Here is a 15,372-nt window from a genome sequence, read left to right as displayed (position 1 = left end):
TGGAACGATAGTAGAAACTTGCTAGCCTGGTGCCACAATTGTCGTCATGTGAAATCCTGAAAATATGGAAAAATGTGCAATGTATAATTAGCTGGAGGCCTGGATTTATTATGCAATGCGCGTTGGTGTATGTTTACACTGCCGCCTTTGTATATGGTCCACCGCCAGTCAGCACAGGGTTAATCGATGACGTTCCACCTCAGCTGGCCTTTCATTGGCTGTACCATTGTCCTTCTGTCAGCCCATGCTGGCTGCGGAATTTCCCTTCTCTGTGAGTCATCAGTTAACCCTCAGCCCGCCAGGCTGTGGGGAGGAGAGGCAGCCAGTGTCTCTTGATCCAGGATTGAAAGGGTGAAAGTGCAGAGGGAGAGAGGAAAGTGAGGGAGGGGGAAGCAGACACAGAGAGGAAGGACAGGAGGGGGGGGAGATCTTGTTTTGCTCTGTCCTAGTTATGGGAAGTACAGTATGAACTAAGCTGAAGACACTGAGCTGAGCTACACAACCCAGCAGCAAGAGTACCAGTCTACAGGCCATAGAGAGGGAGGCCAGGGCGAACAGAAAACTTGCTTCGGCGGAACAGGTGACCACGGTTGAAGAGAGAACGCGTCAACAAAGGTGGACTACCTGGGATCCACCGTTTACGGCAACTCCCCAGAGATGTCTCATGATATAGGCTGTGAGGACCCCACAGTGCACAGCCCCCCACAACATACAGTCTATGTCCTGGTGGGCTCCAGCGCAGACAGCATTCAGCTGCTGAGGTAAGGCAGAGCTTCGTAACGCTCACTACCGCCTCGTTGTGTGTATGTGCGTCTCCAAGTTGGCCCTGCGCAGCTTGTGTTGGTGCAGAGTGCGTGGCTGGCGAAGAGACGGTTGCGTACAGTTGGGCTGTGTAGAGCTGACTCCATACGGAACAGCTTTTTCCACACCTGAGATATCTTTGGCCAGCCAAAGCCATTGTAAGGCAACTTTTATTTTGGAAGTTGATTTGGGATGAACACCTAAGATGCTTGGATTTCATAAAAATTTCAGGAAAAGGGCTACCTTTTGAAAATATGTCTTTGGAAACTTTGGTCCCTGCCAATGACCCCTTCTAATCTGTACCTTGAATATTTTTCAGCATACCTTCCTGGCAACAAAGTGTCCTGTAAAATTATTGCAAAGTATTGGCATCTATTTTGTATTGCTGGGTACATCACTTAGGTAGATGGCCATAGCAGACTGGCCAAACTATTATTGCCATTCTATAAAGTAACTGTAGGCCCCAGGAGTCTTATAGGTCCTCAACATTTTGAAGGGACGCAGCCTGTCCAAGACTGGTAGGGTATAAGCAAGTGATCCCACCATTTTCAGCACCATTTGCAACAATCGGCCCATGTAATGAGCTCTTCCTATCATCTGAAGTTATTGTGATTGCAAAATAGATTTTCCAGCACAGTGCAAAATACCTTCACTACAGATGGTTGTCCATGCTGCTTTGAACTCATAAAAGGAGAAGAAGCTTGCGTGCTTGGAAAAAATCAAGGTGGTTCTAGGATGGAAAGGTACCCCACAGCCCATCATTCTGAACTTAGAGCAGTGGGGTGCTGAGAAAGATGGTGGGGGGCTAAATGCTGAAAATCGTTCTGGGGAGGAAGGGGGTAAAAATTCCTGGTATTGAAGTGGTTAACTCAAAAGGGGAAGAAGCTTGCGTGCTTGGAAAAAATCAAGGTGGTTCTAGGATGGAAAAGTACCCCACAGCCCATCATTCTCAACTTAGCGCAGTGGGGTGCTGAGAAAAGAGGGTGGGGGGGCCACAGGCAGGATGAACGCACTGAAGCAATACGCAGTTTTTGCTTAGTCATTCAGCTCAACACAGTCAAAGGAAAACAGGGACACCGGTCTGTTTTTATCTATTTATACACACATCCAGCAGGCTCAACATAGCAACCTCAAATTACACCCTGACTCAGAGAGGGTTAATCAGTCGCCACTGGCCTAATAAATAAAGGAGGGCAAAAATCATCACAAAACCAAGGTTGTGCAAAGTGCAGGAACACCTAGCAGCCAATCATATTTCAGTTTACTGTTGTCAGATCAGTGACAGCTGAAGTCTGATTGGATGCTATCGATTGCGACACGTTGCTCCACACAAGGCAGTGTGTTCTTTGGGGGTCATAAAAGCCACTGAAATTCTGAAAACAGCTTCCAGGGAGACATGCCAGTGAACCAGAAGACCATCCATTACATTACTAATAATATGCTGCATTCAAAAAACCTTAGAAAACACAATTTAAATGATGATGGAACATGAGCAAAAGAATACAAAGAAAAGGGGATAATACCGGACTAACTGGCAACTAGAAGGGTAATTTATACAGGCACAGCTTTGACAACAGAGCAGCAAGCGATGGGTTAAGTCGTACTGAACTGCTGGCTCTTAATATCAGATTAGGGTTAATGTATAGGCTTGTCTTTGTCCACAAGAAGTGAGAATAGCTGACTTCAGCACCCCCTCCTAGACTCTACTCTTGGAATTGTGCAATCCTTGGACTCTTGCAATCTTTTCAATCAAGGCCCCCTGACTGAGCTCAAAGGGGCCCCTCTTGGTTGGCCCCCCTAATCTGTATTGCATCATGGAAAGTCCCTAGCTAAAAAAGACAACAAAATGCCACTTATTTATAAGGAGGCTTAAGATGATATGCAAATCGCTTAGTCCCAGACTGTGCAAAGTTGAAGTCAGCCCTTTCCACAGCCTCGCTGCTTTAGTAAATAAGATTTATTTATTGAGCCGAAAAGCATTACACAGAACACAGTAGCCTCTAGCGACCAGTCACAGATTAGCTTCCACTGGCCCTTTAACACTGACTAGCTGCTTTAGGTGACAGCACTTGGCATATCATTATTTTATCATTAAAGTAGAACTATAGGCAAACTTTTTTTTTCATTTTGGATGGAGTAAGGGAGGGTTATAACCCCTGCCAGATTATTTTTTTGCCATCTGTGTCCCTTTGGGGAGATTTCTCTTCACTTCCTGTCCCATAACCAAAACAGGAAGTGAGAAAATCTTTGCAAATTAAGGGGATTCCTTGGGGACCCCCAGCTCATCAGAACTAATGTCCCCATTGGAAGATTTCCTCTCTATTACTTTTCTGGGGGCAACCCAAATTTGGGATTTTCTTTTACTTTCACTTTCGATGATAATGGTAAATAGGACTAATAGAGAGGATGAATCTCACTAACAGGGGCAGAGGCAGCAATAAAAACTTAACGGGGGTTCTAATCTAACTCCACTCTGTCCAAAACTAAAAAAGAAATTTGTCTTTAAGTAAAAATGACACTGAAAAAAAAAAATAATCATGTTGCATTTTCCATCTTCTGACCGGCCAATGTAGTTAACCACTTCAATACCGGGCACTTTTACCCCCTTCCTGCCCAGGCCAATTTTCAGCACTTTGAATGACTATTGCGCAGTCAAGCAATGCTGTACCCAAACAAAATTTTTATCATTTCACATTTTTACACAAATAGAGCTTTCTTTTGGTGGTATTTAATTGCCACTGGGTTGTTTTTTTTTTGCTAAGTAAACAAAAATAGACCACATTTTGAACCATTTTGAAGAGCAACGTGTTTTTCTTCGTTTCTGTTATAAAAGTTTGCAAATAAATATTTGTTCTTCACAAATTTAGGCCAAAATGTATTCTGCTACATTTCTTTTCTGAAAATAAGCAAAATCAGTGTATATTATTTATCCTGTAGAAATGTTCTAGAGTCCACAAAGTATGGTATATATCTAAAAATTGATCAATTCTTATGTATTGACGGCCTATCTCAATTTGGATACCCAAAAATGCAAGGACAGTACAAATATCCCCCAATTGATGCCTTTTTGGAAAGTAGACAGTCCAAGGTATTTAGTAAGAGGCATGGCGAGTTTTTTGAAGTTGTAATTTTTTTTGTCATAATTTTTTTGAAAATTAGGAAATTAAAAAAAAAAAATCACAATTTTTCTTTTTACTTTTTACATACTGTCACCAGTGCAGTAAAGTAGTTTTTTATTACTTTATTTTTAAACTCACTGTGACCAGGGCAATATAATGTTACCATAGTAACTTTGTACTACTTTGGGGAATTTTTTTTTACACATTGCTTTTAGCAGTGAATTTAACTTCTATAAACAAGCTTCTATAAACAAGCATGTTATTGAATGAAATCTATTCAGTTTGTTTTGTTGTGATTATCTGTGATTGGCCACAGCTAATCACATGGTACAGATGGGCTGTGATTGGTCCTGTCTGTACCATGTGACCACTTTGACCAATCACAGCTAACAACGCAATTGTAGCAATGAATGGCATGACTTGAAGCAATTCTTTGTTTACAGTTGTCATGGATCTGCTGTGATTGGTCACAGCGATCACATGGTACCGGTACACTGATCAATCATCGGTCACAGCTGGTAACAGACCACACCTGCAGCGTGGCCCCATGGTTGTGTGTGATGTCGTTCTGGGAGGACGTCATATGACATCCACCTGGAACGATAAAAGTCCCACCCGGCCCTCAAATTGCTATAGGCCGGGCAGGAAGTGGTTAAACAGCCAGTAAGGAGAACTGCAGCTCCAAGTATCTGTTTATAAACTTCATTGTCTTAGGGCATGTGCACGCACCTATTAGACAGTGGAGGTCATAAGCAAAAGGCACACAACCAATCAGAGTAGCTCTATGCCTTGTGATTGCTGTGATGGCCAATGAGAGCAATCACAAATGCAAACAGTACTGTTGTTTACATCTGAGTGCCTGCCACTTGCACCCACAAAGGTGGAAGAGGAAGAATAACAATCGCAGCCTGCAAAGTTAAAGAACTAGGCTGCAGCAGCAGGTAAAAATTGCCATTCTAGGTGGTTGGGGTGCTACTGATCACCAATGTTGTGGGATTGTTTGGGGCGGTGATGTGTTTTGAACTTATCCATGACATTGCACACAATGCAATTACATCCTCCAGTTAACTTTCTTCCACTAATAATGGGAGACTTGAACTTGGCTTCAGTGTTCACTTTTAAATGCACCTTAACCACCTCAATACCAGCATATTATTTAATTTCCCCAAAATTGTGGCAACAAACAAGATCATGTTGGAGTGTCCAATTCAAAAAAGGGGGTGTTTGTACTGTGCTGGCATTTTTATTTGTCTTATAGTACAAAGTAAGGAAAACATTTTTTTCAACAACTTATTATTATTATTATACGGTATTTATATAGCGCCAACAGTTTGCTCAGCACTTTACAATATAATGGGAGACAATACAGCAACAATACAGTTCAATACAAGAGGGTTAGGAGGGCCCTTGTCCTTGGAGCTTACAATCTAAGAAGGAGGGGCTAGTGGTACAAAAGGTAATAACAGTGGGGGATGGACTGGTAGGAGGAAGAGAAGATTCCATTATTAGCTGAAGGCAGTATAGGCTTCCCTGAAGAGATAGGTTTCCAGAGATCGCCTAAAAGTAAGCAGAGTAGGTGATAGTCTGATAAATTGGGGTAGAGAGTTCCAAAGGATGGGGTAGGCTCTGGAGATGTCCTGGAGATGAGCATGGGAGGTGGAGACAAGGGAGCTAGAGAGTAGGAGGTCGTGCAAGGAGCAGAGAGTACGGTTTGGGTGATATTTGGAGACAAGATTGGTGATGTAATTTGGGGCAGAGTTATAAATGGCTTTATATGTTATTAATGTTTTGAATTTTTGTCGTTGGGCAATGGGAACCCAGTGGTGCCTTGGCAGAGAAGGATGGCAGATATGGAACGGTTAGTAAGGTGGATGAGTCTGGCAGCAGCATTCATGATAGATTGAAGAGGGGATAGGCTGCGATGAGGTAGGCCAATGAGGAGGGAGTTACAATAGTCAAGGCGAGAGATAACCAGGGAGTGAATGAGTTGCTTAGTAGTTTGAGAGGTTAGGAATGGGCGTATCGGAGGTGAAGTCTACAAGATTTGGACAGTGATTGGATTTGGGGCTGAAAGGACAGATGGGAGTCTAGGATTACACCTAGTACCCTGGCATGAGGGGGGGGGGACTGATGACTGTGTTATTGATCTTGATGGAGAAGTCAAGGGAGGGGGCACGGGCTGGAGGGAATAGTATGAGCTCAGTTTTGGAAAGATTGAGTTTGAGGAAGTGGAGTGACATCCATGCCGATATGTCACTTAGTAGGTTAGTAATGCGAGAGGAGACTGAAGGGGTGAGGTGAGGGGTAGAAAGATAGATTTGTTTGTCATCAGCATAGAGATGGTACTTAAAGCCATGGGAGTTTGTCAAGTGACCAAGGGAGGAGGTGTAGATGGAGAAAAGAAGGGGTCCAAGGACAGAACCTTGAGGGACCCCTAAAGATAAAGGGAGTGAATAGGAGGAGACAGAGTTATAGATAACACTAAAGGAGCGCTGTGATAGGTAAGGGGAGAACCAGGAGAGAGCAGAGTCTCGGAGGCCAAGAGAGTGGAGTTTTTTGAGGAGGATGGTCAACAGTATCAAAAGCCGCAGAGAGATCAATTAGTAAGAGTATGGCGTAGTGTCCATTGGTTTTAGCAGTTAGTAAATCATTAGTGAGTTTTAGTAGGAAATTTTTCCTTCATATAGTAAAACAAATTAAAAACCCAGTGGTTCTTAAATACCACCAAAATTAAGCTCATTCTGGGTAAAAACATATTTAAAATTCACTTAGGCACAATGTTGCATGACTGAGTAATTGTTCGTCAAACTATCACAGCACTGAAGGGGGTGTAACATGCTGCTATTGAAGTGGTTAAGGAACCACTCAGACATCAGCTATCATTTTCCAGTGCAGGTTTGAAGCTAAAGGCAGCATCCGATTGCTTGCTGTGCCTTCTAGGCATTCTGTTTTAAATGAGCACCTTTTTTTTAGGAGACAAACTGAATAAAGTGTTAGAACTGAAGATTGTAAAGACTGCGACTTTTCACACAGGCGTCTTGTCAGTCTTTTTTTTTGACCTTTGATTACAATTTATCCCTATGGGTGGCCAGATGTAAGCAAATGTGTTTGTTTACCTCCAAGTCCATTTAGGTTCGTCTAAACACAATACATTTGCATCCAGATTTCCTTTGGTATGTGAGCAGGCACACGTTCGTTTACATCCAGCCACCCATAGAGATTACATGGATCCATTTTTCCTGTTACATGATGGAATAAAATCAGAATGGACACAGATGACGTATTGGTGTCTGTTCTGATCTTAGCAGAGGATCACTTAGGGATCCCATTCTGAGACAGAATTGAGGGTGCCATGTGATAAGGATCTAACTATGTGGCTCCCAGCCACCAGTCATATGCTACCTTACTTTTTCTAGTTTGCTCTAGAGACATGAAATAGAGAAGATGATTGCTTGTTTTAGGCAATACAGACATTTTTTTTTAAAGGCAATCTAAATATAGTTATATTACAAATTCCTTTTCACTAAAATAAAAGTCATAAACTGTAGTGAGAGAGCAGCAATAACCAGCAGTGATGAGAAGAATGCAACCTGGCTGGAAAAAGTGACCTCATTGAGGGTAGTGATGTAACTTGTTTCTGCTATATATTGCATCACCTCACTAACTGGCTTATGTATGAACCTTATTCCCTCATGTGGCCTGAAACAACAATTCACAAATTTCCCCCACATGTGTAATGGTATTATGCATGGGGTGGAAGGAGCAGAATTTAACAGAATGGTAGAGCTAAAGCTGGACATTAGAGAACGATGGGACCTGAAGACGCAAACTGTTTTACAATGTCCCCTGTGCCAGTGTGTCCCCTACATAGGGCTACTCTAGAACAGCCTTTTTCAACCAGGTTGGCTTTAGGTTTATTCAGGGGTGCCTTGGCAAAAAGCTTGAAAATTGTCCAAAAATTGTATACAAGCCAGCAGGTGGATGAAGCCTGCCTTTTAGTTGCACAAAGCCACAGGTTTTCATTGTGCAATATTACAACCTTCCAGCCATTGGAGTCCTAACAACCATTGGTTGATAAGGGGGACATCGGGCATCTACACAGCATCATTGTTTGCCGTTCCTTTACCCTTCTTTGTCAGCCCTGAGGTCACATTACCTGAGCGAGGGAGAGAAATTGAAGGATAAGAGAAACAATGGAATACTAGTCAGTACCAGTGTGCAAAGGTATATTTGCTTTGGGAGAATAAGTCACCCCAAACGTTGGGTGTTCAACATGTGTCGATGTTGCATTATGTAAAACTATACTATGGGGAAGAAGGGCCAGCCAAGTGCAGATAGTCCCGGTGTCATGGAAAACAGTAGAGATAAGGCAAGGTTTTCTTACCTGTTTTTGTTTATTGCAAATGTTCCTGCTCCATTGACATGGGGGACTTTGGCTATGCACTTTAAGGTGCCATCAGTCCAGATTATTCACGAAACGTGGTGGATACAGATAAACATCTAGACCTATGTGCTGTTTTGGCTCCTGTTCAGCCATAGTCATTAAAATATATGGTTTTACACAGGCCAACCTAAAGATGGGTCCCCTCAGAAGCCTTAGCAACCCTTAGATCCTGCCTTGTTGCTAGGATGCAAAAGCCATTGATTTTCAACTCCTGCAATGCTGGGAGTGAGTATCTAATGGTTTTCACATCCTAGCAACAAGTCAGGATGTAGGGGTTGCTAACTAGGAGATTTTAAGCCAGGCTTCCGAGGGGACCCAAATGGCCTACAGGTAAAACAATAAAAGTAATGAACATTTTACAAAGCTGAACAGATTGTTAATATCTACATGGACCTCTTGGCTGCATGGGCAATTTTCTGGAAAAGGTTAACTTAGCCTTTAAAGTTTTTGTGAAACTTTAAACTTTTGTAAACTTAAAGTAGAACTCCAGGCTTAACCTAACTAGTCTTAATAACACTCCCTCTTCCCTCCCAACACCTATAGTTTATTTTTGTCAATTAACAAAATGATATACAAAAATGAATGAACAGAAGAGAAATCAAAATCAAATCAATATTTGGTGTCACCATTTGTCTTCAAAACAGCATCAATTCTTCTAGGTACACTTGCACACAGTTTTTGAAGAAACAACCAGGTAGGTTGTTCCAAACATCCCAGAGAACGAGCCACAGATGTTCTGTGGATGTAGGCTGCCTCAAATCCTTCTGTCTCTTCATGTAATCCCAGACAGACTCCATGATGTTGAGATCAGGGTTCTGTGGGGGCCAAACCATCACCTCCAGGACTCCTTTTTTTTTTTTCTTCTTCAGGCTGAAGTTAGGTTCTTAATGATATTGGCTGTATGTTTAGGGATGTTTTCCTGCTGCAGAATAAATTTGAGGCCAGTCACACGCTTCCCTGATGGTATGGCATGATGGATAAGTATCTGCTTAGCTTTAACAGGAAGAGCTTGAACAGGGACCTTCATGGGAGCATTACCAGGTATTATTCTAATGAAAAGAGCGGATTTAAAATATTAAATGTGACATTAAATGTTAAAGCTTGTATGAGAGTTTAGTGATTGGCTTTATATATGCTCTAATTATACTCGCCTCTTCAGCGATGCAACATCCGCCACTGACATCAACATCTTTGTGTGGTATTGTTTGGTACCTTGAGCCATCTTGATTGGCCATGCTGGGATGACATAGCTCTTGTGCATATTTGGGAATTTTTTTATGTTAATTTGTATTTCTATAATGCTTTTCTCCCTGGGGACTGAAAGCATTCCGGAGGTGAGGTAGCCATCTTGGCCACACTCAGTTGAGCCATTTAAACTATCAGCAGGTCTTGGAGTGTGGGAGGAAACTAATGCAAGAACACTGAGAGCATGCAAATTCCATGCAGGTAGTGTCCTGGTTGAAATTTGAACCACAGTTTCTAGTACAACAAGGCGGAAGTGCTAAGTCACTGTGCTCTTTCATCTTGATGGATGCCGAAATAGTACATTCGGCTGTGCATGTATAGCTCAGTATATAGTTTAAGAAGTTTGTGAGCGGGAAGGTAAGAATTCTTTACTGCAGACAAGTAGGAAACTTGTCTGTTTGTACATTTTGAATTTTTTGTTAAAGTATTGGTTGCGAAAGATTCATCATTACATTTTAGTCTTAAGGACACTTTTTGTGACCTTAACTTCGAGTCAGTGCCAAGTTACTTATGGCAATTTTCATATACCTACAATATATCTTACACCTGAGAGTCACCATTTTCCTCCTACTAGCTTGTTAATAATGGTAACAGTGACCAGGGCCTGTGCTAGACTATTTTGCGCCCTAGGCAAGATCAGCTACTTGCACACCCCCAAATAAATAAATAAAAAAGAATTAAAAAAAACAGTAGAAAATATTAAATCAACAAAACATGAAACTGCTAAATTTCTTTTATTTTGCAAAAATAAGTGCCATAAGATACTACCTGCACCAATATTAAAGACAAAATCAGTGTCACAGACGGACTGTATTTGTGGCTGGCAGTGGCAGGTGACAGTTGCAGTAAGTGGAGGATGATGGATCCACACTCTGACAGATCCCAGGCTGGAATTCCCCAGGCAATGGGGGGAGATAAACACTGTGACAACAGGCAGCCCAGCCCACACACACAGAGAACATCTGAGCTGAGCAATGCCACATAGTGACAGATCCGACACACCACCACCAACACTGACACAGATCAGCAGGCCTATCGGGCACTAGAAGAGCAGGCTGTGGGATTGTGATGATGTCATCAGTCACTGATATTGCACATGCGATGGATGGCCAGCTGGCCAGGTCACACTCGCACAGACACAAGACACCAGAGTCAGACATTACCTTCCTCCACCTTCCTTCCTCCTACCTTCCTTGCCGCTTCCTCCCGCTGATGAATGGGAAGAGAGGAGATGGAACTCCACAATGATCAGCAGCCGCCAGCTGGCTTGCAGTAAGGGACTGAGTCTGAGAGGAAGACTGGAAGGCGCCGCAACTCGGCTGCTACACTAGCCCCAGACAACCGGCATCTTCCTCTGTCCTTTCTTCTTCCCATCTGCCGCCCCACCCCTCAGCTATAGGATCATTAATGACGACGTGACAACGTCCCACACAGAGAGAATGCTGGCCTGTGCTGTGCTCAGGTGCCCCTAGGTGGCAGTGCGCCCAAGGCAGCTGCCTAGTTTGCCTAGTGAAAGCATGGGCCCTGCGAGAGCCCACCACATCAATACCTTTAAGGTTCTTTCACATGGACTTTCCAACCAAGTCAACCTGTCAGTTTTTCAGGCAGACTTGATTGGAAGCTCCATGTAAGTGTATTGGCCGATGGTTTATGTATACTGTATATACAGATGTGCTTCCATTTATATGTACTTACCTCCAAGCTCATCCAGGTCTGGAAAGAAAACTGGAAAAGGACTGCATCCCTTTACAACTTTTTAGACCTAAACACGACAGATCAGAGGTAGCCTGACTTAAGCGGGTGATTGAACGCAGGTCTAGAAAGGTGTGCTGTCAAAAAAAAACTACAAACGAGTACTGATGTCACAAAAGTGACAAACATCCCATTCTACTCCAACTGAACCAAACATATCCAGTGAAAAAAGGACTCTAGATGCTTATGGGGTTGATTTACTAAAACTGGGGAGTGAAAATCAGATGCAGCTGTGCATAGCAGCCAATCAGCTTCTAACTTACCACAAGGATAGCACAAAGCTCCTAATTCACTCCCTGGTAATCTCTCAACTCGATTACTGCAACTCCCTCCTCATTGGCTTACCTTTACATAGGCTATACCCCTCCAGTCCATCATGAATACTGCTGTCAGGCTCATCCACCTTACCAACTGTTCAGTGTCTGCTACCCCTCTCTACCAATCCCTCCACTGGCTTCCATTCACCCAACGAATAAAATTCAAAATACTAACAACAACTTACAAAGCCATCCACACCTCTGCCCCCAGCTACATCACCAACCTGGTCTCAAAATATCAACCAAACCACTCTCTTCGATCCTTCCAAGACCTTCTGCTCTCTAGTTCCCGTGTCACCTCCTCCTATGCTCGCCTCCAGGACTTCCCCCGAGCTCCTCCCATCCTATGGAACTCTCTACCCCAACCTCTCCGGCTGTCTCCTAATCTATCCACCTTTAGACGATCCCTGAAAACCTTTCTCTTTAAAGAAGTCTATCCTGCTTCTACCTAGTAAACCACCATTTATTTCCTCCATCAGCTCATCCCCCACAGCTATTACCTTTTGTATCACTCAACTCTTCCTCCTAGATTGTAAGCTCTAAGGAGCAGGGCCCTCTGTTTCCTCTTGTACCAAATTATATTGCAACTGTAATGTCTACCTTCATATTGTAAAGCGCTGCGCAAACTTTTGGCGCTATATAAGTCCTGTATAATAATAAGCTTCCATTAAGCTTTGACAATAAAACCTGGAAGCTGATTGGTTTCTCTGCAGACCTGCACCAGATTTTGCACTCTCCAGCTTTAGTAAATCAACCCCTTATGTGTTTATGGCAATGAAATCTGGTCAAAAATGTTCAGCGATTTTTGCAAATCTCATTTATGTCACCATACTTGAATGAAACGTCTTTGTTTTGCCATGTGAACAGCAGCACTGGAAAAATGGAGAACTATTTTGTGCCTCAGGAAAATGCCCATGTGTAAACCAACGCTGGAAATGTTTGTTGGAGTGAGCCCTCCGTCCAAAGGTACACTTGAAAACTATGGTCCAGTCATTGTACACACCGGTACGATAGCAAAGCCTCTACTAATATATTTACTGTGAGGAGCTAGACCAATAAACCACCTCACCGGTGTCACCTCAGAAAGTGGCGTCATAGTGTACACAGTCTCCAGTCACATTTTATGGAAAGTTCCCAGCTTAAAGAATGCAGCCTGACAGGAAGAAGTGACCTCATCGAAGGCACCGGTTTAGCAGACTTCTACAGAATCAACAGACTGTTGCTGGAATGTACGTCTTTTGTGGGGAGATGGCTACATTTTCCTCAGCCAGCTAGGCCTCAACAACTGCTAAATGCAGTGACTGGTCAGCTCCTGGGCCTTAGCGATACTGTAATGGTTAGATAGAATAACGGCAATATGTGAATATTCTTCCCTTATGGAAACGGATGTTTTATTCCAGGAAAAAGGCCGTTTTGGGTGGAGTCTGTACAAAGAGCATGCATATTAGATAAGACCTGAATGGAGTAATGCAAGGGCCAGGGTTGTGAAACCATCTGGGAAGGGTGCCACTTCAGATGAACATGCGTGTTATCTTATTCTTCTTCTTGGCAAGCAGTATGAACCCGACCGCTCATTCATTTTAGAAAACATCATTGCAGCAATGGGCTGAACTTCTTCAGATTGTATAAGATGCTTCCATCCAAAAGCAGACTGTGATCCACTGTGGATTGCTCTTCAGAGGGCAACTCATGTGTTAACAAGCATTTATAGCTTTTTGCTGGAGACAAGTGGCTTCTCTGCTTACTGGAATACTATGACAACTTTTGCCCTGCATACCTTTTCGGTCCATTTGACAACACAAGAATTTTCCTAAAAATTAAAACCCGACTGTTTAGGTCATTTCTACAGGGTGGACGAATCCCTCTCTCTTTCATCCCCCTGCATATCACATTGGAAATTGTGATTCCATTAAATATACCATTGAAAAGCTCTGCTGAAGAGGGTCAGCCTTTGAAACGCATTTGAGGAAACAGCAACAGCGGCTGCATGCTGTCTAACAGGATCACCCCCGGGGATTACTTCTGTGTGTTGAGGGTCAAGCAGGTCTCTTCCCAGATGTTTTTACATGTCATGGTTAGATTGTAAAGAATGTTTGCAAGTATCAGTCTGATGGCCCGTAGAATGCATGAAGGTAAACAACCTTTAGCCTTTACAACCACTTTAATTGGACAAGCTGAAGGTAGAAGCTGATTGGCTACCATGCACAGTTGCACCTGATTCTGAGTGATCTAGTTTTAGTAGATCTACCCCGGTATGTTGTCAGACCAGAGTAGGGTTTAGGAGCATTTCTGGCAGAATACCTGGTATTTGGGCTTTAACCACTTGCCAACCGCGCTACAGCCGAATGACGGCTACAGCGCGGTTGTCCAGTCCTGAGAGGGCGTCATATGATGTCCTTCCAGAATGTGCGCACCTGGTGATCTCCATGATTGCTGTGTCACAGCGGCCTTTTACCATTTGATCAGCTGTGCCCAATGACACAGCAGATCACTGGTAAATGCAGTTGCCGGTTATCGGCTGCACTTTCCTCACGCTGTCACAGCATGAGGAAAGTACTGCCGATAACCGGCAATTGTCAGAGGACGGATTGGCACCAATCATCAGGGCACTGATCATCAGTGCCCAGCAGTGCCACCCACTACTGCTACTCACCTGTGCCCAGCAGTGCCACCCACCAGTGCCTGCCATCAATGCCACCCATCAGTGCCCAGCAGTGCCACCAGTCAGTGCCCAGCAGTGCCAGCAGCCAGTGCCGGTAGTCAGTGCTACCCATTATTCCCCTTCAGTGCTGCCCATCAGTGCCACCTATCAGTGCCCATCAATGCCACCTATCAGTGCCCATCATTGTTGCATATCAGTGGAGCATCATCAGTGCTAGCTTATCAGTGCTGCCTTTCAATGCCGCCTATCAGTGCTGCCTATCAGTGCCACCTATCAGTGCACATCAGTGCTGCCTATCAGTGCAGCCTCATCAACGCACATCAGTGAAGGAGAAAAATTACCTGTTTGCAAAATTTTATAATAGAAACAAAGAAAACCTTTTTTTATTTCCAATTGTTTGCTTTTTTTTTGTTTATAGCACAAAAAATAAAACACCCAGCAGCGATTAAATATCACCAAAATAAAGCTCTATTTGTGTGAAAAAAATGATAAAAATTTCATATGGTTACAGTGTGGCATGAACGTATAATTGTCATTCAAAGTGCGACAGCGCTGAAAGATGAAAATTGGCCTGGGCAGGAAGTGGGTGAAAGTGCCCGGTAGGCAAGTGGTTAAGGGATAAAACATGGGCTACTATACATGTGTTGCTGTGGTGTACTGCATACACAGATGTGCTCAGGGTTTGTGTAACACGCCTGCATGTACACTTACATATGCCTAGTACGCATGCAGGTGCTTTAATCAAACCCCGGCGCACAACCGATTACAACCTCCCCTTCCCATTCATCTCAACAGGCAGCTGTACACAGTGGCAATGGGTCCCAGGGGAAGCATTAGGTTTTGCATGCGGTATGGCCCCTGTACAGCCATGTACATGAACTAAGATATATTGAATGTTCAATGTACAATCCTGTGCTTTCATTGGTAATCACTTGAGGATTATATTTTAATAACATTTATACAGCTGTTGCAGATTAATAAAAAAGTTAATAAGCGTGATTGTGTCACTGAAATCAATTTATTAACATAAAC

At 43.3% G+C, this 15,372-nt stretch overlaps 1 protein-coding gene across 1 annotated transcript in view; it reads left to right on the top strand.

The window, feature by feature from the left end:
* The first annotated feature begins 364 nt into the window (after nt 1-364).
* Nucleotides 365-15,372, top strand: part of TFE3 (transcription factor binding to IGHM enhancer 3) — a 53,389-nt gene continuing 38,381 nt past the window's right edge. Inside the window, exon 1 of the mRNA XM_089675244.1 lies at nt 365-761. Coding sequence (XP_089531370.1) covers nt 658-761 — 104 coding nt within the window. The 5' untranslated portion in view covers nt 365-657. The remainder of the gene's footprint in view (nt 762-15,372) is intronic.

This window comes from Staurois parvus, unplaced genomic scaffold, assembly GCF_062004578.1.
Source record: "Staurois parvus isolate SC_StPar_1 unplaced genomic scaffold, SC_StPar_1.0 ptg000154l, whole genome shotgun sequence".
Classification (NCBI taxonomy): Eukaryota; Metazoa; Chordata; class Amphibia; order Anura; family Ranidae; genus Staurois; species Staurois parvus.
This window is presented reverse-complemented; position numbering and strand designations above follow the sequence as displayed.